This window comes from Hetaerina americana, unplaced genomic scaffold (genome assembly GCF_022747635.1).
Source record: "Hetaerina americana unplaced genomic scaffold, ioHetAmer1.1.p SCAF_9, whole genome shotgun sequence".
Lineage (NCBI taxonomy): Eukaryota > Metazoa > Arthropoda > Insecta > Odonata > Calopterygidae > Hetaerina > Hetaerina americana.
Window position 1 is genome coordinate 71,685,912 of NW_027287538.1, and position 25,672 is coordinate 71,711,583.

General features: G+C 37.7%; 1 protein-coding gene across 1 annotated transcript; it reads left to right on the top strand.

Annotated features, from left to right (window-relative positions):
* The first annotated feature begins 85 nt into the window (after window positions 1-85).
* Xpd (general transcription and DNA repair factor IIH helicase subunit Xpd) lies at window positions 86-23,638 on the top strand. The gene is made up of 15 exons (XM_071597627.1): window positions 86-224; window positions 347-446; window positions 524-787; window positions 958-1,194; window positions 1,280-1,477; window positions 3,343-3,499; window positions 6,405-6,573; window positions 8,202-8,390; window positions 11,546-11,717; window positions 14,317-14,492; window positions 15,619-15,721; window positions 16,870-17,046; window positions 17,682-17,792; window positions 19,356-19,454; window positions 23,153-23,638. Exons 1-15 carry the CDS (start codon window positions 220-222, stop codon window positions 23,300-23,302), a joined length of 2,307 nt encoding a protein of 768 aa, XP_071453728.1. The 5' UTR covers window positions 86-219; the 3' UTR covers window positions 23,303-23,638.
* The last annotated feature ends 2,034 nt before the right edge of the window (window positions 23,639-25,672 follow it).

Sequence of the window (25,672 nt, forward strand, 5' to 3'; positions counted from 1 at the left end):
ATATCTTGCTTTCGTAACTCATTTGTTCTTTTCAAATTGTGAAAATTGAGGGCAGAAATACACCCGATACAAATTGCATGTTGTGTTTGAATGAGTTGAGAAGAGTAAAATTCAGAAGAGTGGTTTTGGTTAAAGTGGTCATGTCGCGGTGTTAGGATTTAAATTATTTGATTTATTGAATACCATCTCATTATAATAAAATATCTGTGACGAATTATAATGAAGTAAGTAATGTTTGATTTCTGAATAATTTTGTGGAATGCCTAGGTGTGAACTGTAATGTTTTTTTTGTTTCATTAATGTTTATTCCATATATACGCATTGAATCTACCCTTAATTCTTTCAGGCTCAGGATCGATGATTTAGATGTTTATTTTCCCTACGATTACATATACCCGGAACAGTATGCGTATATGTCAGAGCTTAAAAAAACCCTAGATGCCAAGGTAAAGCCATGTAAATAGGTAATAACCTATTTGCATCGTCATCATTTAGATCTAACATTTTATATTTGCATCCTTAGGGTCACTGCCTGCTGGAAATGCCCTCTGGAACTGGGAAGACCATCTCCTTACTTTCTTTAATATTAGCATACATGAGAGCAAGACCACACGACATTACGAAACTCATATATTGTTCCCGTACAGTTCCTGAAATTGAAAAGGCTGTAGAGGAATTAAAGAGACTAGTTGCATACATAGAAAAGCAAACTGCGGTAGAAAAAGATTTTCGACCAATTGTTGGATTAGTTTTAAGTTCCAGGAAGAATCTATGTATACATCCCGAGGTACTTTAGCAATTGGATTTTGTATGGTTTTGCCATGTAATTTTATGTCATTATCGACTTGCATTTAAAAAAAGTGTACTTGTAGAAATCAAGTTTTGGTGGCACTAATGTAGATTTCCAAGAGATTTCATGGGTTCGTAAATATGGTATTGTTTACACTTTTAATAAAGGTAAGCAAAGAGAGAGATGGACGCATTGTGGATGGAAGGTGTCATAGTCTCACAGCTTCCCATGTTCGTGAGCGTCACAGGTCTCATCCCGATACAGTGCCTATTTGCAATTTCTATGAAGCATTTGATGCAAATGGTAGAGATGACCTCATCCCCCCAGGGGTATATGCACTAGATGACCTGAAACAACATGCTAAAGATATGGGTTGGTGCCCTTATTATTTGGCGAGATACACGGTAAGTTGTGATGATGTGTCTTCGTAGCATATGTATTAATACTGGCATTTTCAGCACCTAATAATGAATTTAATCATCTTTTCAGATTACACATGCCAATATCGTTGTGTACAGTTACCATTATCTACTTGATCCTAAAATTGCAGACGTAGTGTCAAAGGAGCTTTCAAAATCTTCGGTGGTTGTTTTTGATGAGGCTCATAACATAGACAATGTGTGCACCGACTCAATGAGTGTTAAAATCAACAAGAGGGTGATTGATAGGAGTGGTGCTAATCTTCAAGTAAGTCACGATTCTTCTGATTAAATAATTCTCCACTCCTAATGCAGTGATTTTGAATGATAATTTCCATTTGCCAAATGTTATTGAATGCAATGTTACGTTAGTATCATTACAATTTGGCAGATGACAAGAGTTACCCTCGAGCTTGCTTTGAGTCCACAAATATCAATTTTCATCTTCTTTTGCATGCCTTTTCCTCACAAGGGTGACTCTGGATATTACTCATGAGTTCTCTTCCTTTGCTTTAAAAATCACCTTGCTAATTGCCCTCACTCCCCTTGTCCTCACTGTCAGTCACTCAGGAGTGTTGATGAAGTCAGAATGGAACCTGTCAGCTGTGATCCATACATGAAATGGTTGGTGTTAACAGTTAAACTGACTGTCAAACGTTTTACTTAGTAACTTCTTATGGAATCGCTATCTGGGGAGCATCATCCTCATTAAATCAAGTATGTATTTTTAGTACAGAAAAAAATGGTAAGACTCAGATGTAATCAATCTTATCATGAACATTGCCAACCTCTTTTTAAATACCTGGGAATGTTAATTGTACCTTGTGTATATATCTATCATGCAGTGGCATATGCTAAGAAAAACAAGAGAGACTTTACAATGAATTATAGTTATCACTGTTACAGTACCAGAAGGTGTAAAGATATGAAAACATCAAGCCTCTCTTTAGCAGCTAAAGGACCAGCATCAATGTGCATAACTTGTTTAACAATCTGCCTAAACATTAACAAAATGAGACCAGAATTTCACTATTAAAGAAAAATGTAATTGCATATCTGGTTAATGAGTGTTATTATAGTGTAAATGAATCTCTGTGTAAAACTTGAGTGTATATTAGTATCGTGTCTTAACTGTATTTTTATTTCTATTTGGGAATATTATGACCTTGTATATCCTATTGACGTGTCCTATGCACATGTCATGTATTCTCAGTACTGTACACAGTGTCTGCTGGGCAAAAAAAATATGTATTATTATTATTAGATAATTTACTGGTTAAGGTAGTTTTTTTTGGATGGACACAACTACCAAATAAATATTTTGTGACACCTATCAAAACACAATCCAACTGCCTACTCTAAATCAAGTCCCTCTTCATCTCTGATTACTTCCTTCCTGCCTTCATCCCGTCTAACATCCCTATCCTGTTCCTGCCCTTTCCTCTTTTGCATAACATTCTCCCCTCTATTACAGTCTTTAACATCCCACTACCGATCAATACCCCCTTCATCCACTTTTCCTGCCTCCATATGATTTCTCCCAACAAACCCCTCTTCGCCCACCATACCAAGTACTTCCTCATTTGTTTTCTTCTCTGTCCATTTCACCTTCTCCATTCTTCTCCACACCCACATTTCAAAAGCCTCCAGTCTACGTCTATCCTCCTGCTTCAATGACCACGTTTGCACGCTGTACATAGCTACGCTCCATATCAAAGTTTTATGAGTCTTTTCTTAACATCCTTACTCAACGTCCCTGTCATCAACTCCCTCCTCCTTGTGAAAGCCTCTTTGCCTAGCGCAATTCTTCTCCTTACGTCCCTACTACTTTGACCGTGTTGGTCCAAAACACTTCCGAGATACGTAAACTGTTCCACCTGCTCCTGCTCCAGTATAAGTATTATATTTATATTAATGGTGAGTATGGTTCATTCTGATTATTTTTTAAGTGGGTCTTGGTTCCACTTTTCTCAATAATTAATACTCATCAGTTAATTTTCACAAAAAAAATCAAACAAAAACTGATCGTACACATTCATTGCAATTTGGTTCCATTGACAGCTCTGGCTCTGTACGTATTGAATTGAAATATATGAATGTATTTATGTAGGCGTGTTGTCATGTCATCTTAAGGTTTTGGAAAAGGCTGTTGCCGACATGAAGGAAGCTGACACCAAGAATCTTCGTCAAGAGTATGAGCGGATGGTCCAAGGGCTGAGAGATGCGCACGCAGCCAGGGAGACAGACGTGGTACTTGCCAACCCCGTTCTCCCTGATGCAATTCTTCAAGGTTAGTGTGGGCGAAAGATCTTGCGTTGAAATGTCGGAACGAAATACATGCCACTGGACCTTTCATCCTTTACTCCATAGCTTCTGCTGAAATTAAAGCAAATTGGAAATACCTGTTAGAAAATAATGGTGAGATACAGCACAATCTCAACAATTCCTGCATTTGCCAAACTATTTGATTGTATGATGAAGAAGCAGCTAAATATTTTGAAAATGACAATGTATTTCTCATTTAAGGACTGTCAATATGTGTATCCATTTAATTTCCGCGATTCCTCGGAAGTGCATTATCCGATTCCTGTCGGCAACTTTTCTCTGCTGCTCTTTTATTGCTATCTCATCATTATTATCTAATATTGATTGAATTGAGCTCTTAAAGCTAGCAGTATTAAATAAATGAAATGACTCCAATAGCCGTAAACAGTTTACCTTTCTGAATGAAGGTGAAAAATTAAAATAAAATAAAAACAAAGCATAAATGAGGTTAGTGGGCTAACGCCACAAGTCAGAGGATGGGGTAAGGGTAATAAAGGAAGGGATGAGAAAGGTGAATACGAATATGCGTATTTCGGCCACAAAGTAGCCCTCTTCAGCGTGCTGAAGGTGAATTGTCGCGACAACACCAGTTGAAGTGAGAATGTTTATGACTATTGGAGTCGTTTCATTTATTAAATTATTATCTAAGTCTTCCATTTCTGAGGACTATATAAAACCACAGCTCACCCCAAAGGTGAGCACTACATATATTACATTTGTCACAATAATATTTAAATCAAAAAATTAATGTTTGTTTGTTTGGGGATATATCACAAGAAGATGGTGTGGAGTTGGGGTCCTGGCGGAGATAACATCCTTTCCTGAAAACCTCTCCGCTTCCTGAACCCAAACTGCTGATCTGCCCTTAAGTAATCATTTGCCGTGCTCTCTATTCTCTTGTTGATGATCCTGAGAACAACTTTAGCTGTTTGCAAAATCAAACTTCTTGTTCTGTAGTCCTCATATTTTGTGGCCCTCACCTTTTTTGGAATAGGAGCTTTAGATGACAAAATTAAATTTCAGTTCATGTCAGGAAAAAAAGAGCACTTGCTCCTTTGTCATTTTTTGCCTCCATGAAGGAAATAAATTCCCTAGATTGTTAACAATGCTGATTTTGAAAAAGCATGGTGAGCTAAAACTATATTTATCATTATTGGTATAAAATGAGAGCATGCATGTGTACTAATTTTATATACAGGGTTCGTCCGGAAAATAAGTGTACTGAGCTCAGGAAAAAAAATTTATTACACTTTTACATATCTTAAGCTAATATTCCTCAAAATAGAACCCTTGTGAGTCGATACACTTGTTCCAGCGGCGTTCCCATTCCTGGAACGCTCCCGCGAAGGCATCATCGGGAACCTCTCGAAGACTCGTCGTCGACCTCTTCTCTGCCCTCCACGAACATCTTGTGCCACCGAAAGATCATGTTTCTGGACATGGCTGACTCCCCGTAAGCCTGGTTAATCATACCGACAGTTTCGGTTGACGATTTCCCAAGCTTTACCGCAAATTTGATGGAATAACGCTGCTCCAAAAACTTCGGCATCGCGTTCCGTGACGTGGGTCGAGCGTGGAGGTTCGCGTTAACAGAGCTCCTCACTACACCACAGCTCAGAGCCGACTGCCTTTTTCAGCGTCGCTTGCCAACATACCCCCCTCCAATCACAGCCCGTCAGAGTGGTGCTGGGCGCGCCTGGAGCGGCGCGCCCAGCCCAGGAGTCAGTACACTTATTTTCCGGACAAACCCTGTATTGTAACTAACCATGTATAAAATTAATTCTCAGAAGACTTTTTGCAGACAACTGTGTTATCTACAGGAAAGTCAAAAATGACAGTGACCGCGACATACTTCAAAGGGACAATAATAAAATGGTGGATTGGGTGACAAATAATGGGATGGATATTAATGCTAGCAAATGCAAATCCATAACTTTTAGTTACAAGGTAAATGGAAACAATAGGGACTATAAATTCTCAGAAAATGTCAGTCCTAGAAGTGATAGCTGCAAATACTTAGGTGTATATTTAACTAAGGATTTAGGGTGGGGACTAAATGTGGAGTACATTTTTAAGAAAGCTTTCAAAACTCTTCATTGGGTTATGAGAAACCTCAAAGGGAGCGTTAGAGCAACTAAGGAAAAGGCGTATCAGACCCTGGTAAGACCAATTTTAGAGTACGCATCTCTTGTATGGGACCCTCATGAAGAAGGGCATATCAAAAAACTGGAATCGGTGCAAAGGAAGGCTGCCCGATATGTACTGGGGAAGCATAGGAGGATGGAGAGTGTGTCTGACATGCTAGAAACGCTGGGCTGGGAACCTCTACAAACTAGAAGGAAAGTAAGCAGACTTTGTGGAATGTTCCGCATTCTGAAGGGGGAGAAAGCTAAGGCAGATCTAAGGAAAGAGGCGGGGAACCCAATTTTTTTACGGAGAAATGACCACAAATTTAAGGTAAAATGCCGGGCACAAAGAACGAATAAAAAAATGTTCTTTCTTGAATAAAACAATTGTTGATTGGAACACCTCACCTGAAAAAATATTTGAGCTCTCTCCTAGCAGAGTGTATACTTGATGTAAGGAATATATGTAATAATTTGATTGATGTGTGGTGTAAAATTATATGTAACAGCTTAATTTTTTTTTAATTCATCTTTTTTTTCTTGCTGATTGATTGATGTTAATGAGATGGGGATTTTCTTGCTTTGTGAAAGAGATTTGTGCTTTGAAGTTCCATTTAAGTGTACTTTTGTTTAATGACTGATTTTACCTTTGTGATTATTTGGAACTTGTGTGCCACCTGAAACTCACTGTCTATCAGAACATGTGGATTTTTAATAAATAATAATAATGTCTAATAAATGCAGAAGTGGTACCTGGCAACATCCGCATGGCCGAGCACTTCCTGGGTTTCCTGAGGCGCTTTGTTGAGTACCTGAAAACACGGCTGAGAGTGCAGCATGTAGTCCAGGAGAGTCCCGCCAGTTTTCTGCGTGACTGCAGTCTGAAGGTGTGCATTGAGAGGAAGCCCCTCAGGTACTGTGCATTACTCTGAACATCCCCTCCCCTCATTCCACATTTCTGAAACCTCAGTTTTGGGAAAAGATTTGAGCCCTCTAATAGACCTCACGTTTTGATGAGGTCATCAGTTGTAAGAAAAACTCTTTGTCCTTCATACAGATGGGGAACATGGTTAGATTTAGGTTTTTAGATAATGTGGTCACTGTTGACATTTGTCCCCAACAATAAAAAGGAGCTTGGGTGGCAGCCATTTTGGAACTCTGGATAATGTCAACGTGGCTGTTATGAGGTACCTGAAGGAGGTTCCCGTAAATGCCATCCTGGAAGCATACCATGACTGGCAGAAACGCTACCATCTGCGTGTCGATTGCCAAGGGTGCTATTTTGAAGTATTTTTTAGTGATTTGTACTTTGATCTGCTATGATATTTTTTCCTGGTTATAATCTACTTATTTTTGGAGGTCTCTGTATTGCACTCTTCTGCTAACATTCTGACACCAAGGCATCACTCCAAATTGAGCTCTTATATCACTTTTTCACATTTTTGTCGCGCTGTTTCGTTAATTGACATCCAGGACATTCCTAAACCATGGTGCATAGACAAGAGGGAGGTGAGAAGATTCACCACCCAAAATATGTGTCCAACATGAAAATTCACCTGCATCATCTGTTTCGGAGACTGTCTCAGGGTTTGTGACACAACCAAGCTTATTATGTATTTCTTCATTTTGGACTTGAGTAAAACCAACCTAAGTTGGAATCTGGATAAAGTGGGCACCTTCCAAAGCTAACACTGTGGGAATCATTTTTATATTGGTCATATCCTTATCAAATAATGGCCTTTGAAGTGGGGAACCATGGAATGCTGACAGAAGGCATTCAGCCTAGCTCAAATGATTTCTACGAATAGATTACATATGAGTCCAAGAATGGTGAAAATTAAGTTTTTGACAAAAATATTTTGAGTTAATCATGTTCCAATCTGTTTAGCATTTTAACACCAACTGGGGTCCTGAAGACCATTTCTTTTTTAAAAATATTATTTTTCTTGACTTATACATTTTTAAGGCTAAATTATTGAATTATAATAGATAGTTTTGCCAATTTATGCAGGTAATTTGTTCCTAAATTTTCTACTTTAAACATATTTACCATTGAATATTTTTGAACCATTGTGGTCGTATTTTTTGCTATTACCGCTGTCGGTGCAAATAAGAGAAAATGTATGTTTTGGTAATTCAGGTAACCAACATAACTGTCAAATGTGCAATGGTTGTGCAAATTTAATGCTCACTTCATTGCATACAGCTTCTGAAAGTGGCTGCAAAATATCCATAAAAATGTTTCACCTACTATTTTCCTTTTTAATAAAATGTTAGAATCTCTGTTAACCATTGCAGTGAAGCATTGATTATATTAATTCCTTATAAGGCGAGAGTGGGATAAATAATGATTTTTTCCTAGTTATATTATGCATTATAAAAGCTGGTGTCCTATTACCCCCAGCTTCATGACTTAGTGGTGGCTTGGAAAGTATTGTATATTTTTTCCCCAGAGTTGAGTATTTTTAATAATTTGTCTTGTTTTTTGCTTGTAAGCTTCAATCATATCACTTGTTATGGCAATTCTGTTTTCTTTCAAAGGTTCTGTGCAGAGCGCCTTTCATCACTCCTTCGCACCCTGGAAATTGCCGACCTCACCGACTTCTCCCCCATTGTCCTCATCACCCACTTGGCCACCCTCGTGTCGACGTACACCAAAGGGTTTACTATTATAGTGGAGCCCTTTGACGATAAAACGCCCTCTGTCCCCAATCCCATTTTATACTTCAGGTAAGTGTGGCATGTTTGATTTTCATGCTAGCTATGACTGTGGGGCAAACAATCTGTAAATCATTTAAAACTGGGAACAAATAGGAATAGGATAAGCCAGGAAAAGTCCTTGACAAAACCTAGAACCAAGCAGAGAAACTTCGAATTTTGGAGATTAAATGTTACATATTTCACTGGACTGTAAATACTTAATGGGCAGGTGAAGGAAAAATTACTTTTTTGTACTTTCTTCATTTTTATAACTCTAGAACTGTATGCTGCTCAAAACTACTCGTGAGGTAATCTCTTCTTTACCTTGAGGGGATTTGTATATGTGTGATTCAACAAATTTTTAAAACTGTTGTTATGAATTCAATATGTGTGCTCATCAGTGTGTCAATGCTGGAGGGGAAAGTGCTGAAATATTAACTCTCGTAAATGTAGCTGTTAGATTAGAAATTCCCTCTTTTTCAGTCAATTCAGCTAATTATTCTCATATCCCCAACGCATGCAATTTTATTATATCCATTCCCCTGTTCAGCCATGGAACTGACCAACATTATCAATAAATTCCCTGACAAATTTAGTCCTGGATTAGATGTCATCCCAGAGAGTGTCATAAAAAGGTCATATAATACAATTAAAGATCAGCTGTTATTCGTTGAATTCTTAAAAATCGGAATTTTTCCAAGCCCTCTTAAATCAGTCAAAATAGTACCAGTATGCATAGGCAAAGGTTGCAAAATGGCCATGATTTCTTATAGACCAATATTCCTGTTCAACGAGTTAGTGAAAATATTTGAAATAGTTTTCTATCACTGTCTAGTATCATATCTCGAAACAAGTAACCTGTTCTCCATGTCTCAACATGATTTTTTTTTAAATTCAGGTCCACTACAACAGTCACATATCACATGGTGAATCAAATACTTTTAGGTTTGGACAATAGAACTGAAAGTTTAGGATTTTAATTTCACTAACACTTTTGATTGCTTAAATCAAGAGCTGCTCGTGTAAACTGAAATGTTATTGCATAAGAGGCACATCCTACAAATAGATTGAATCAAATCTAAGAGAACAGCATCAGCATGTGGAGCTCTCAAGAAATGGCTCCAAATTTGTTTCTCTTGGTAGAGAAATAACACTGCGTGTTCTCCAGGGCTCTATACTTGGCTCTATTTTATTTTTAATTTATATAAATGATACCAGATAAGCTTATATCCATTAAGGGAATAGACCTATTATTGTATGCTGACGAAACAAATATTATTGTGTCAGTCTCCTCAGTCAGCAGTGTGACAGAAACAGCAGCTGAAGTAGCTCAGATTTTCATTGAATAAAGTCATCTTAACTTCCTGAAACCCAGATTGTGCAAGTCTACCCTGATTGATTTCACAAATAAAAACAAACTTTCTTCGACAATCTTAGTAGATTCAGCATGTGTAAGCATTCCCCAAAATTCCAGCACTCAATTCTGGGAGTTATCCGGCATAGAAATATGTCTTGGGAGGAATACCTTTTCAAATTACCTAGAAAGTTAAGTTCCATACACTTCCCCATGAGAAATATTAGACATTCCATAAATTTAGAGATCCTATCTGGTTATTATGGTGAAAGTTATTCTCGTTTTTCTTTTATATCCTCTTCTGGGGTTTCTCTCCCCATGTGGGTATAATCTTTGATTTGAATTATCTCAAAAGAGGATTATACGATTAGCAATGCTCGATACGATGCACCATGTTAACCTCTTTTCGAAAGACTCGGTTATTACCAATAACCGTCGTGTGTATATTTAATGCCATCTTGCATGCAAAGGGTAATACATATTTCTCAGTACTGGTCCAATCACAATTACCATAGTCACTCTACAAGGACCTGCAATGACGTACACCAGCCAGTTGTCAGAACACAATACCACTCACGGGCCCAAAACAATGGGCCTAAGGTTATTCAATAAACTTCCCCATGAAATCAAATATGAAACAAAAGAACCTGCTTTCAAGAAAAAGCTGTTCAATCTATTAAAAAATATTATGTTCTATTCTATAATTGAATTTCTGGAATTGTCACCACTCATCAATTCTGACTGAACCAAATAATATGTAAATAAAGTGGTATACATTTGTGTATTTATGCATATATATGATATAGTGGTGTATATGTATTTTTTCTAAAATTGTGAAATTTATATCTGATGTGTCCTATATTTTTGTATCTAGGAATATGCAACAAATCTCCGGACAGATAAATTCATTATTATTATGAGAAACAAGGTGAATAGGAAAAATAGGTGGCACTAAACCTTGAAAATTAATTTTTTTATGAAAATTTGTATAAATCGTAAATCAGAAACCAATTTAATTGCCAGCCATTCTACTCATATATTTTCAAATTGTACGAATCACAGTTCTAACAACTAGAAAGTTCTGAAGTGTGAAATCTTTTGTTCTAACTGAATCATTCCCTGATGGGGGCTTTGAAAATTACAATCTGACGATAAACAGTTGAGTACAGCTACTTGCAAAAAAGTCTCACCACTTCCTGGTGTAGCCCACTCAACTTGCCTGCAGTGTTACAACACTGTGGCACCAGAAACTAGGTACTCTGCACTGCTGCTCATAGGTGGCCAAACCAACAAATGAGGAATTAAAGCCTTACCTTGGCAGACCAGGTGGCAGATGAAATCAATGCTTTAGGGCGGGAGGCAAACTCACTCCAAGTGCTCTCCACAGAGCACCCCAAGTAGGGATTGGGATGCCACTGAGGAGAAATCCTGCAACTTCAGGGATTTGAACCCAGACCCTGAGCCATCAGGTGGAGTACATATAGATGAAAAAAGGACAAACCTTTAAAAATATGATTTAAGACTTCTCAAATAGGAAGATTTCCTTTATAAGTGCTTTTCACATGTAACCAATGCAGAATTTCCATTCTTCGTTTCATTTTCAAGATTTTCATTGTCTCTCGAACCTTATCAAAGCAACCAAAATGAATATTTAAAGAAAGAAACTGCTTCTGCCGGGAAAACGGAAGTGTAATGTTTCACCAATTTCATATCTTCAGCCTGGAAGGTATTATCAGTTGGATGGCCATTTTTTTGAAACTCATGTAACACTGTTGCTTTCTTTATTCCGTACGGAGTTACCTTGTGTAATAGTAATCCTTTGCTCTTTCAGCTGCTTGGATTCTTCCATTGCCATTAAGCCTGTGTTCAGCCGATTTCAGACAGTCGTTATCACCTCTGGCACCCTGTCGCCATTGGACATGTACCCAAAGATCCTTGACTTCCACCCGGTCATAATGTCCTCGTTCACCATGACGCTTGCCAGGCAGTGCCTGCTTCCAATGGTAAAGATGAATGAAAATATGAGAGTTACTTGGAAATCATGGAGAGCTTTTTAAACTGTGCATGCTGCTGTTTAATAGTTGTGGCATGTGGAACCTTATCCAGCAACGATGTTGTTGGTATGGCAGGAATTGAATTTCTATTGCTAATCATTGTATTTCCATTTGCATTTGTTTTTTATATTATAAATTTTTGTCATGGTAGTCCTGTGTGTGATTAAAATTCCTTCGCCAAAGTTATCAGATGGACTTTATGGCAATATTCCCAAGTTAGATGTGTGACAATGTTGGCATAGCTATGTACCTCAAATGATGAATCTTATGAAATTCACAGAATTGTCTAAATGAGTAAAATAGCCATTGTGCATATTTTATTGCATTGCATGCATACAAACAATAGCTGCAAAGGTTTATTGCTCAATTTCATCTTGCATTGTAAACACATGTATATTGTGTGTTCTACTGTTGATGATGATGCTAAAATGGTCTGCTCAACAGTGGAAGAGAGTTTACTTTTTATTGATCATCAGCAGCTGAACACTGCCATATCATCCATTTGTCATGCATTGCTACTGGAAGGTACATGTTTTGACACCTACAAACAGTTTTTGAGGGATGCCATGGCATATGATAATATTTTTAAGCTGTATATCTCTTCTTGTTTATCGGAGAAGAAGACATCTACACTCACAGCAGTGAGTCAGCAGCAGCATCCCTTGCAGGATGAAGGAAAGGTTGGGCAATACTAGATCACTAATGTCAGATTCAAAATGATAGAATCGTGGGCTTTTTGAAGATGAGTTTTTCTAGTCACTTTTGTCATAGGCCCTAGTTTTAATACACTAAAAGCTTCATGTGTGTGCTAGATACAAAATGCAAATTCATTTATATCAATATTAATAATGGATTTAAACTTAAAGAAATCACGCCATGGACCAAAAAATATGGCAAAATGCATGTTAAGTCATCTTTCTGCGACCAGACATGAAAGCCTATTGTTTTTGAATTCCCAATACTTTTGTTGAAAATAAAGGAAGCTATAAATATCGTCAGTGCTAATGAATGAATAATAATCCCATCAAGAGATACTAATGTTATTGCCAAAACTGAATCATCGCCCAGATTATTAATTTAACCACTACTGTCATCTTCAGAGTGGGAGCGCCTTCAGTAACCCACTGTTCCAACTGTTCCTTTGTCTCTGGAGTTTGTTTGTGCATCCATGTTTCATCCACAGTTATGTATCAGCATTGTCACGAATAACTTAATAAGATTGTGATGGAAAAGCACCAAACCAGCCTCTGAATCAACCACATGATTTCGTTTATTCTCATCTGTGACCTAACACCAAACATCCTGCTTAAATTTTTTCACGCCCAATTTTTCATGCGCAATTGAAAACATTGTAACTTGTTGTGTTCCAATGGCCTCAACTATTTTGCAAACTTTGTCTCTCTTTGTTTCTCTCAAAACCATATCAGTGATTTTGTCATGCCTTTCAGAGGAAGTCACTTCCACTGGATGTCCCAAGTGATGTTACATTTGTAGCCATATGGCCACATTCAAACTCATTTGCCCAGTTGTAAACAGTTGCAAACACCAGAGCAGATTTGTCATGAACATCATCTAACTCAGCTTGGAACTCTTTTCAGTGTTGTGCCTTTTGAATAGAAGTGTTCAATCATCGCACAAAACTCATTTTTGCCCATTTCTCTAAATAAGCAAAAGTTAGTGGCTACAATTGACTCTGAAAGTGAAACTACATGATGAATATAGCTGAAGCCTTAACAGCAGTCAAGTAATACAGGTGACTAACTAAAAGCATTATTTAAAAATTGGCAATTTTCCCCAAAATAATAAAAAAAATTTAATTAATCATGATATTCCACCATATCACGCCTGAAACGTCTCTTTTTATTACTAAAAACAAAGCTATCACCGATACCACATGAGCCATCTCTTCGATTTGCAAAGGAATTATTGAAGAACTCACATATGTCGTTGTTAAGGGCTATCCAAAACCAAAGTTTTATAGGTAGACTACTTATGCTAATGATGACATAAAAATAATGCAGGACTCTTTTCAGGCAAATCCCTAAAAGACACCCTTTTACAAAATTCCATAACAACACTTTAAACGACATGAGATCATCGTAAGCCTAGAATCATTATAATTGTCTGCCATCCCCTGACCTATCTTGAAAATCTCTTCCCCTTATTCTCTCCACATCCTCAGTTCTGGCCCTGACTTTTGTATCCTGTGTTCAAATTGAATGGCGGTGCTATAAAGAGAAATCAGTTTGCTATGCTGTAAAATATTGCTGTCACTTCTTCCTCATTACAATGATCCCCCACCTCCAGACTTCACAATAAATTGCTTGTGTTCTTGTGTCACCCAATTCAGCATGTTGCAAAATTAAATTTTATTTTCTCCTGGAAAAGTGATGAACATTGAAATGGAGAATTCAGGAAACACCAAACTCAGATTCTCTGGATACCCTGATTGCGGTAATAATATGCTACTGCTTAAATCTGTAGCGAAGTAATATTGCCAGTATATTTGACGATGGAGCACTTAACTTTGGCCTTGTTCTTGTTGCAGATTGTTGCAAAAGGCAATGACCAAGTGGCCATCTCATCCAAGTTTGAGACCCGAGATGACGTGGCTGTGGTGAGGAATTATGGGCAGTTGCTTGTGGAGGTGGCGACTATAGTGCCTGATGGGGTCGTGTGCTTCTTCACTTCCTACCTGTACCTGGAGAGTGTGGTCGCCAGCTGGTGAGTTTATGCCCATCAACTTAATTGCCGATTTGCAAAAATAGAATGCGATGGATGGCATTTAGTGTTGATAGGCTAAAAACATATAGGTAGTCAACATACTTGCTCTGTTCATTGGACCAATTTATGTGTACCTTAATGTGGATAAGGATTGACTCCTGAATTTTGGCTTAATATTTCTTTTATTTTTACAACCTCTTGCCTGAGTCGACCATAGTTTATTTCATTATAATCAAATGCTTCTAAGTTTATTCTAGTGGATAAATTATAATTATAACTTCTTAACTTTGGTTGAATGTATAATCTTAAATAATTATCCGTGGAAAGGCATAATTTAACATTTTTAACTTCAGATGTGATTTGCAAAATTTAACACTCCTTAATAAATCAAGATCTATTCAACACTAGGAATATTTTGATGTAATTCAAGTACTATGAAGTTGCTCAGATTTGGCCACACTAAATCTCATGTAGTGCTGTATACCAAACCATGGTAATCAACCCGAAGGTTGGTTTGATATGTGTGGATAAGGCTCACCTAGTTGTAAGCCTAACGGCGTGTGAATTTCACACATCGAGTTAGGGTTGCCAGTTCCTTTCCCTTGTATAAGCACATTGTTTGAAATTCATGATAGGCTTTAAGCTTTGAAATTTTCCTCAAAACCAATAAATTGCCACCACTCGAGAGTTTAAGATGTCCAAAAAGAACATATAATTGGAGAAAAATGTTTCTAAGTTATTAAGAAAAAGTTATGTTATTGGGCTAATTGTGGAAACTGTGGATAATGGTTGTGATTAAAAGAAAAGGAAGGAAAGTATTTCCTTGAAAAGCCATCAAAGTGGAAATGCTGTTTCTTGCCGATCCAGTCTTGTCTTTGCCGTGAAGGAAGCAAAGCTCATTACTCATGCTATAGACTTCAAAGCAAGTTTTGTTTGCTGCGAGAATTATGGAAAGACATACTTTTGTACTTCAGCGTAAAAAAAATATCTAAGCATTCACTGGCAAAACTAGATGAGAAAGAAACAGAATTTCACAAATTTATTACAAAGCAAAGAGAAAATGGGCTTTCAAGAGTACACAGGGATTAAGTTATATTGTTGCCTTTTGATTTTTTTCTATTTTCAGGTATGACCAAGGTGTTATAGACTCATTACAGAGGCATAAGCTTCTCTTCATTGAAACACAAGATGCAGCGGAAACCTCCCTTGCTCTGCTAAACTACATAAAAGTAAGCAATCATTAATTGTGGTCATAAAATGACTTGTCAGTTTTGAGCCTGTAAATAAACAGAATGATAAGCACTCGACCGGATATTGAGGGATCTGGGTTCGAGTCCCAGTCAAGGCGAATGATTTTTACGCTCTGAAATTGTTGCATTGAAACAGAATGATGTTATTAAATCTTTTTGTAAGTGTTAGCTCAAACTAGAAGTGATGTTCATTTGCTTCAATACTCAATTTCAGCCCTTACCAATATATGCTTGGGAACATATATTGTTTGTTCAATAAATCTGAGAAAACACAAGAGATGTTGCTCATAATACATTACATTTTCGTGATTTAGTTCAATGTTTGTATGAGGCCTAGACCAGGGTAAGAGAGGGCAACAAATCAATGCAGTTTCCTCTCTCCCTGAATATAGATGTCCAGTTGTGTAGATTAGATTATGTTGCAGGAGTGTGAAGGTTTTTTCAATGACCCAAATAAGGCAGCAACATTGTTTGTTATGTGAATGATAATTGATTTTTTATTATGTAATGTGCTTATAGCTACCTCTTTGGAATATCAAATGTGAGATCTGTTTGGGAGTTCAAATTCTTTGCCAGAAATTAGGCTGTAGGGGAGGGCAATTATGTTCAGAGAAATGCTGTCAATGAGATCAGCAACTCTATAAATTGTATTATTCTATTCCGTTCGCCCTTGTCACCTTTTCCTCCCCCCCCCCTATCTTCCGATTGGTGATATTTTTTACCACTTTTCTTCTTTCCTATATTTCCTCCTTTCCTACATCCCACAGTCCAATTACCCCCACCACATCATATCGGAACCAGTGTATGTTGAAGCCTAGCTGAAAAAAGTTCACAAATATGTGGTAAATGTACTGCAGTGCAGCACGTATGCTGAACTCCTATCTGCCTGTTTATCAATGGAAAGCATTCTGCTTTATTCCACCCTCGATTCATCAAATATTCTGTACTCTGAACCAAATATTGGTTGTGTTAGCATGTAACTTGAAGAGTTTGCTGTGCATGTGGGATAGCGTGGTGATAGTAGCCGTGGATGGTCAGTCTCATGGTTGCAATCATTAATTTTATACTGCCTGCACTTGCCAGCGCTGTGCAATTTTCATTTCGTATCCCCTCCTCCAAATGTGCAGGCGTGCGAGAGTGGGCGGGGTGCCATCTTGCTCTCTGTTGCCCGAGGGAAGGTGTCGGAGGGAGTGGACTTTGACCACCATTTGGGCCGTGCCGTGCTCATGTTTGGCATCCCCTATGTCTACACTCAGTCACGCATCCTCAAAGCCAGACTGGAGTACCTCAGGGATCAGTTTCAGGTATGGTTATCATTGAATATGTCCTCGTTTAATTGATTTGGATTATTTTATTATCTTTTGTAATCAATTTGGGGCTACCCATTTGGCATCTTCATTGGCCCAGCATTGCTTAACTTCAGTGATCCAATGGGAATGGGTGTTTCAGCATTGGTAGGCCCTAGTCCACCCGATTGGCATAAGTTACCGGTGGAAGTGCATGTTATGAACAATTCAAACTGGCTGGAAGTCAGTGTGCTGTCATTTAGAAAATTATTCATTTGAGAAGCAACTCTGTTTGGGGAAGTTTGTTTTGGTCGATGTTTAATTATATTTCCCATTATTCATTGAATGTGATTTTGAATCGATTTGAAAATTAATGAATGTAAAACTTGAAAGTAAAATATGTATTTTATGAGCATTTAAACATTCATTCTGCATATAACTGCAAATGTGTATTGCATGTGTTCAGTTATGTGATTAAGTAATAATAATGAGCCCTATCATCACGTTCACCTATAGTAAGAAGGACAGGAATTAATGGTTTTTCCCTGGTTCTCTCTTATTTTTTAACTATTCACTCCTTGGATTGCAAATATGTGTCGGTTGCGTAGTCATTTAGCTTCAGGTATGTAAATAACATTTTCTCCATTCTTCAGATTCGTGAGAATGACTTCTTGACGTTTGATGCTATGCGCCATGCTGCTCAGTGCGTGGGGAGAGCAATTCGAGGCAAAACTGACTACGGGATAATGATATTTGCTGACAAGGTAGGTGCTCGTTGGATCCCCAAGTTGCACTCCTTTTGTGAAAGCATGTCTTCTTGTTGTCCTGGTATAAATATGTAGACGTTAATGGGATAATTTTTTGTATGTGAGTAAAATGCATGGTTTGTATTAAAAGTATGGGGAAAAGTTTTGGAAAAAAGATTTATTTCAGATATTGTCACAAAACCTCAAAATTTTTCAAATTGCTTTTCTTGAGCGTCAATATATTTTTGCCAGTCGCTTTTCCAAGACTCAAAGGCGGTGGATTCTGGGAGGTCCTGAAGGTTACACGTACAAGCTTCTTTGACGGCACTTCAAAGGTCCCTGTGTGGTGTCCTTTGAGGGAGGATTTCACTTTTGGGAATAGGAAGTAGTCTGCTGGTGCCAGGTCGGGACTGTGAGGGGGTTGGGGAATCATCGCAATGCCATTGCAGAAGGTCTTCGCAAGCAGACACACTCGACTCTGTTCTTGGTTGTCCATCCAAAGACCTTTCGGATAAGTTTATCTCAGATCTTTTGCATTGCCAAATTTTCAGTAATAATGGTGCGTGCGTACTGTCATCTTATGCCAATACAATCTGCGATCATGCATACATTTAACCAATGGAATGAATTCAGCACTTCATGAACACTTCAAGAAAAAGTTGTTACCCATACTTTTTATAAAAACTTTGTATTGGCTACTCTATCTTACCTGGCCATGATTCGTGAATAGTTCTTATTGTTATTCCACAACTAACTCTTCTCCGATTAAGTTCAGGATTGAAAATTTCATAATTAAATAAAGATGACTCTAGAAGAGTTGACTCAGTGAAATAACATAACGTTTGTGAAAAGGTACTGAAACTCAGTACATTTTAAAATTAAGAAATGGGAGCTTTATGGCTTAAATGAGGATGATAAATGTAACTCTAGTGGCCATAAAAATTGTGAACGATTGAAAATAATAGCTGCAGGCATTGGAGTCATGTATAGCTTATCTAGTTAGGGCACAGTGCTCCCGTCTAATTATTTTTAACTGTGATTTTCCAGTCATGGGAACAGAAAGAATGTCATCGACTGGAAATAAAAATCAGAGTAATTGGTGGAGACGTCCATTTTTGAAAACTTATAAATGAAGTTGCACGTTCTTAGGTTCATTCTTTCCTTAATCTTCTATAAGAAGCATAATAAACAAGCTTAGATGAAAAATTCTTGATTCAGAAATCATTTTCTTCTATTTAAGGGAACACTTACTGGTAATTGAAGTAATAGTAATTAGTAATTACTAGCAAGCTAGGCAATAGAATATATATGTTGGCCATTACTCATCATATCGCTGCTCTCACTGTGTGTCACGCTCATTATGTTGGGATTTCACTCCAAAGCAAACCAATCCCATCAGTCATTGGACTCAAAATATAGAAATCACACCTCCCTTACTCTTGGCCCTATTTTTATAGTTTTCTTCCAAATCTGGAGAACTCATAAACAAATATTGAAGAAGTAATGGATCAAGCCACCAGCGTAAGAACCAGAGCTGATAATAATGATTTCAAGTGACTCACCTCTGTCCTTCCCTTTCAGAGGTTCTCTCGGGCTGATAAGCGCACCAAGTTGCCCAAGTGGATACAGGAGCACTTGAAAGATTCCTTGTGCAATTTGTCCACGGAGGAGTGTGTTCAGGTGAGTTAGGTTCAACAAACAGGTTTTAGGTCACTGGCTTGGACCAGTCCTTCAACTAATTTCCAAATGTCCCTACTTCTTCACCCCTCCCCCCTTCCCTCTGAAGCGTTCCCCAAATACATGAACTACTGCACCTGCCGTAATGTTTTGCTTAACTTTGAGATACTCTAATGAAAAGACACATCAGTGTGTCAGTAAATCTGTGGAAAAGTACGAGTCTTTCTTTCTTTTTAGTAATGGATATTAAATACTTCCACGAAGTGAAGCCTGAAACAATAGAATATACACATCAGTGTGTTGTAAATTCAAGGCTCTCTGTTTTGCATCTTCATTAGACTACTCTTCCATTGGGCTACAGCATTGATGTGTTCGAGAAGCTTGTGTCTTCCAATAACGCCTGCTCTTGTGCAGGCGAGAGCATTGATATTTGCTCCTGGTGGAGTCACCCGTGCCAGGTAGGTCGAAGGGTAGGAGCCAAACTGAAGGTGGTTCACACCACAGATTCTGCAGTGAGGAGGCTGGAAAGGCATCTGACCCCAGCAGAGCATCCATTGAGTGATGGTGTCACATTTAACTCACTCACTGTTTTGAGGAAGGCATTGGGAAACCACCTGAATTGTTTTTCTCGAGAATATTATGTTGAGCAAAATTATGAATATGAGTTCTGGCAAGTATGGGACTTGGTAAACTGGGCTGTGAATCATGCCGGGCAGCAGGAGAGGGAAGACTCCTGAAGTTGCTATCACCTGAAATCCTTTCAAAATGGAATCAAGAATAGCAGAAGAAGAGATCATGGAAGAGGGTTTACATAGTTAGAATAGGAACTTTAAACGTTAGGATGATGTTGAGGACAAGGAAATTAGAATGTGTAAAGTGGGGGATGGAGAAAGGAAATATAGATATGTTAGGGCTGTGTGAGGTTAGATGGAAGGATACTGGGGTGAAGGCAGGGATTACTGCGAGGGAGTGATAATTATAGAGAAATATATAGCAGAGGGGACGAGAGCCAGCGTGGGGTGTCAATAGTGTTGAAAAAAAGGTAGGAAGAAGCATAGCCAACATAGAACAAGCAACAATTAGAATATTACTAGTAGAGATAAAAGCAGAATGGACGAACTTGGTCATTGCTCAGGTGTATATGCCTCCGAGCAATCATAAGGAGGAAGAAGTCGATGGGATGTACAATCAGTTAGAGGACAAAATCATGTGTGTTTTTGCAGGGAAACATTTGATAGTGATGGGGATTGGAACTTGACGGTAGTCAAAGGTGGAAATGGTAGTACATTGAGGGACTACATTTTAGGAACATGGAATGACCACGGAGAGGAAGAAATTCATTCCTGCGGAAAGTTCAGCAGGAAATAGGGCTTAATCATAACAAACACTTGAGTTAAACACCAAAGTAGACATTTTATGCATTGAAGAGGCTATGGGATACTGATGGATATCAGTTATACTATATTATAGCACTGCTTTAGTAACAGTGGTTTATTCACAAAGTTTCCTGATAGCAGATGCAGATTCAGATTATAATTTAGTGCTAATGAAGTGTAATGTGAATTTGTGTATATAAAAGAAAGAAGATGGCCAAGCAAGTAGAATGAAACACTGACTAGGATGTAAAGAAAGGAGTATCATAATGCTTTACGAGAAATAATTGAGAAAGGCATATACAGCAAAAGAAATGGGGGCATAGCAAAAAAGGGATATCCAAAACTTTAAATGAAACTATATTAAAAAGGACCAGGATAATTAGGACTGTTGAAAGATGATTAGTAAGATGAATAAGCGAAGAAAATTAAAGATTTTAAAAACAGAGGTTGGTAGGAGGAAGTATAACAAACAACATTGGATGTACAGTACCTCGTCACATCATGTTTCTTTGAAGTTCCCTAAATTTTAGAGTATAAGAGGACACCTTGATAGCTTATTTGGCTAAAGTACTTAGCCAGACATCGAGGAATCCGGATTCGAATCCCAGTCGGGGTAAACAATTTTTACACTCTGAAATTATGGCATTGAAATAATTAATGTACTTAGACATAACAAAAAGAGCAAAATAAGGATGGTGGAAGATGCAGTGCAAGGATACGAAAATTTTACTTAGGGCAGGAGAAGTAGGGACTCTCTCAATGAAGGCCAATGCTCTATCAGAAAGTAAGAAGCAAAAATCCATGCACACTATCAAAGATAGGTTATTAGGATTATTTTATGGCCCAGCAAAGTTTCAATACAGATGGAAAGAACACACAGAGGATGTTTATGGTAAGGATATTAGGCCAGCAAGCTAATCACTGAAAGAGAATGTGACATAGGTGAGGATAGCATAGGTCCAGGCACACGTGATGGCAAAATCGAAAAGGCATTAAGGGAATTACAATCAAATAAAACAGTGGGGGTGGACAACATTACCATGGAATCACATAAGGGTTTAGGAAAACATAAAAAGGAAGAAATTTTATGAGCTAATTCATAACATTTATGAGGAAGGAATTTATCTCAGAAGATATCATATCAAAAGATATCATATCAGAAAATATCATAAGAACAGTGTTGGTTTTCATCCATTGAAAAGGAAAGGCAGCCGTATGTGAGAACTATAGAGCAGTTAGTTTGATTTCATGTGTGGCAAAAGTGTTTCATAGAATAATAAAAAAGAGGATTGAGAGGACAGCATATGATCTGTTGAAGTTTAGAAAGGAGAGAGGCATGCAAGTTACCATAGAATGAGGTAGTAGAGAGGAATGTACAATAGAATCAGGATGTATTCATCTCTTTCATAGATTTTGAGAAAGCATTCAATAGAGTAAATTGGGGAAACTAAAGAAGATACTGCAGAAAATAGGAGTCGATTAAGGGGATAGAATGGTAATCTGCAACCTGTACATATGTCAGATCGCTCGGGTATGATTGTGGGAAGGAGACTCCGGATGGGCAGTGTTAGGAAGAGGTGTCCATTATTGCCTGTGATGTACAAGATATATGTGTAGCTAATATTTAAAGAGGCATGGGAAGAACCAGGGATAGGAATGAAATTCGGAGGGGAATTCATGAAATGAGTTAGGTTTGCTGTTGATGAAACTTAAGTTTGCCAGTCAGCCAGTGTTTGTCAACATTGTTGTATTCATTGGGAAATCGATGCAATAGGTATGGAATGAGATCAAAAGTTTTGCCAATTTCAAGAAAGAGAAAAGTTAAGTTAAATAGTAAAATTGGAGTATGGAAAACTTGAATCAACCAGATTTTAAAAATGAATACATATTGAAGAGGAACTAAGTGAATTACAAGCAGATACCAATGTATGTATAGACTAGATATCATAAAATCTTGTTGGTATACCTTGGTACACATACCTTCTGGTACACTTTGATTCTAATGATATAAAATTATGCTTTGATTTTCCACATAAATGAAATTTTCTTTGCATGCCATTTGGAAACAAATAATTAATTGGCTATGTTGGTGGTATGATATTATTTTTATCCATAGAATATATCTGTTGATGGTGAAAAGTACACTTTAATGCAATTGCAAGTTAGAAGATCAGTAATTTGAATTAGAGGAGTAAAGTCTCTACTCAAAATAGTTAAAATTCATGAATTGTGCATGTCAAAGCAAATGGAAGAAAGCATATGTTTTTAGTGACCCTGAAGTTGAATTTGATGTGTGACAAAAAGTGTGACAATGTTTCCCCACAGATAGCCAAACGTTGGTTGCGGCAGATGGCCCAGCCGTTTACAAGGGATGACCAGTTGGGTGTTTCACTGCTCACCCCCGAGCAACTCATGCAGAAGGCTGCCAAGGAAATGGCCGAGATGGAAGAGAGTGCAGTGGTCATGGTGAATTAATGACCACTCTTCTCGTCGAAATGAGTGAATGAGCTGAACGCATACGCAGAACTGGTTTGCCACCAAAGGAGTTTTGCTCTTTGAATCTGTGAATGACCTGTCAGTTGGTTTGTCCAAGTGATGTGCGCATACAGCCTTGCTGTGTTGCAGCAAGGAAGGATTTATGGATGCTCATGGAGTCTTTGGCTGTGTGGTTTTGATTTTGTTTTGTGATGAATGTTTTTGTCCTCGAGGGATCACGCAATGAGAAATATGTCAAAAAATAAAATATGCCTCGTTGAATGTGGCAATGAATATTTATTTTTATGTAACATTTCATGATTTTTATAAAAGAAGTATTTTACACTCCACCCTGTGTATATATATATATATATATACATTCCTCGACTGCATGCACCTTTTACTGGCTTATAATAATAATTGTAATCTTTATTAGTCTTGGTTCTTTTAAATGTCCTATTACCTTAATCAAAAGCAATGACATTTGCAAGAACAAAGGAATGAAATGACTGCCAGGGTGATCATTCAGTCAAGAAATCTGGTTCTGGAATGAGCTTTGAAAATGGTCCCAGTTTATTATTCAGGTATTTCTAATGAGGGCTATTCATTTTAATTCATGAGAGCCATCTGTGCTTAGCAAGAGTCTGTGCACTTGCAAGTGCTGCAATGAACAATGAAAATAGAATAAGTGGTGAAAGTGGAATCAGCTTGGTGATGCCAATTTTGGATATAGGCATTGGGAAAAAGGATGGCCCTTTGCTCCCTCCCGATTGGTGGAAATTGCAGAAAATGCATGCTTCACAAAGTGTACTTTCCTTCACCCGAGATTTTGCACACCATGTATCTTCTGTGAATTCCCATTTCCTCTATATTATGTTATTATTTATGCCTATTTTTAATGCAATGTGGAGTGGCAATAGGTGCAGTTTTAGCTATAAGCTTTTTATTTTATGCTGTATGAACATGACTTTATACCCTTTTCGAAAATAGATTGCAATCATGTTTATCTTATATGTGTAAATGCATGTATATACCATATTCTCTGGCCCATAAGGTGAACTTATTTTAGTCTCAAAATGTGCTCTAAAATCAGCCTGCATCTTAGTGGCTGGGGGTGTACGGGTGTAATTTCGACCTATAAGTCTTACCCAATGCACCAGAAAAATACTTACTATTAATTATTTTTTTCTGCATCAGGCATAGAAAGGCCAAGCCTTTAATTATAAATTTAGATAATATCACTGTTTAGGGTCAGTAGTAAGCAATAGTTTTTTAACATTTCATTGAAAGGACTTCCTAAAAACTTCCCAAATGAGTCGTAAATGTATTCACTGTAGCACCTCAATGCAACAATTTCAGAGTGTAAAAATCATTCGCCTTGACTGGGATCCCAGTCAAGGCGAATGATTTTTACACTCTGAAATTGTTGCATTGAAATGCACATTAGCGGATGACTCCGTTAAAAGTTACTGTTGCGGCATCTCACGCAGTTTCTTTGGAATTTCACTGTAGCACGTTTAGTTTCTAATCAATATGGTGCTGCTGCAAAACTGAGTAAGCATTAGGCTTAGGATGTTACCCCTATGCATACATACATTGTATCTTTCCAGATAAACTCAGTCTACATGCATCCAGCCTTGAGTAGTATGCGAGTGTCGTAAAGGGATAGAAAATGATAGTTTTAAATACAAACTTTGATAATATGAAAGTAATAGAAGAAACTAAGCATTGCATAAAAAGTTTAAATGATAATAACCTAATGGGATCTCAAGTGAGAAGATTGGCGTACAGTATTGCATTTGAACTTGAGTTCATAAATTATGCTTCAGAACATGCAAGTTTAAATATCTTGGAAATATTTTGGACCAAAATGGCCGAAGTAGTGGGGAAAAAGGAGAATAATTGCACTAGGAAAATAAGCTGTCACAAGTAGGTGAGAATTTATGACGGAATTGGAGTAGGAATGTTGAGAAAAGGTTCGTTAAAACTTTAATATGGATTGTATTTATGTACTGACTGGATACATGGTCATTGAAACAGGATGATTGGCATAGATTGATGGGTTTTGAAATGTTAGTGTAGAGACGGGTGGAAAAGGTGAAGTGGACTGAGAGGGAAACAATTGAGGCAGTGCTGGGTATGGTGTGGGAGGAGAGAAGATAGTGGGTGAAATCGAAAAGAGGTAGGAAAGGAGGATTCAGAGCAATTAGATCGGTTTTGAATTCTTGGAGACTGCGATAGAGGGGATAATGATAGGAAAACAAGGAAAGGGCAGGAATAGGATGTTGGATGGCATGAATGGAGGAAGGAAGTATACAGAATTGAAAATGTGTTTGCTGTAGTGTCGGATTGTGTTTTGTTAACCGAGAC

Bases quoted from the DNA above. Each gene is read 5' to 3' on its own strand.
- Xpd (XM_071597627.1), top strand. The intron at 1,195-1,279 runs GTAAGTTGTGAT...TCATCTTTTCAG, and splicing joins ATTATTTGGCGAGATACACG to ATTACACATGCCAATATCGT. The intron at 1,478-3,342 runs GTAAGTCACGAT...TGTCATCTTAAG, and splicing joins GGAGTGGTGCTAATCTTCAA to GTTTTGGAAAAGGCTGTTGC.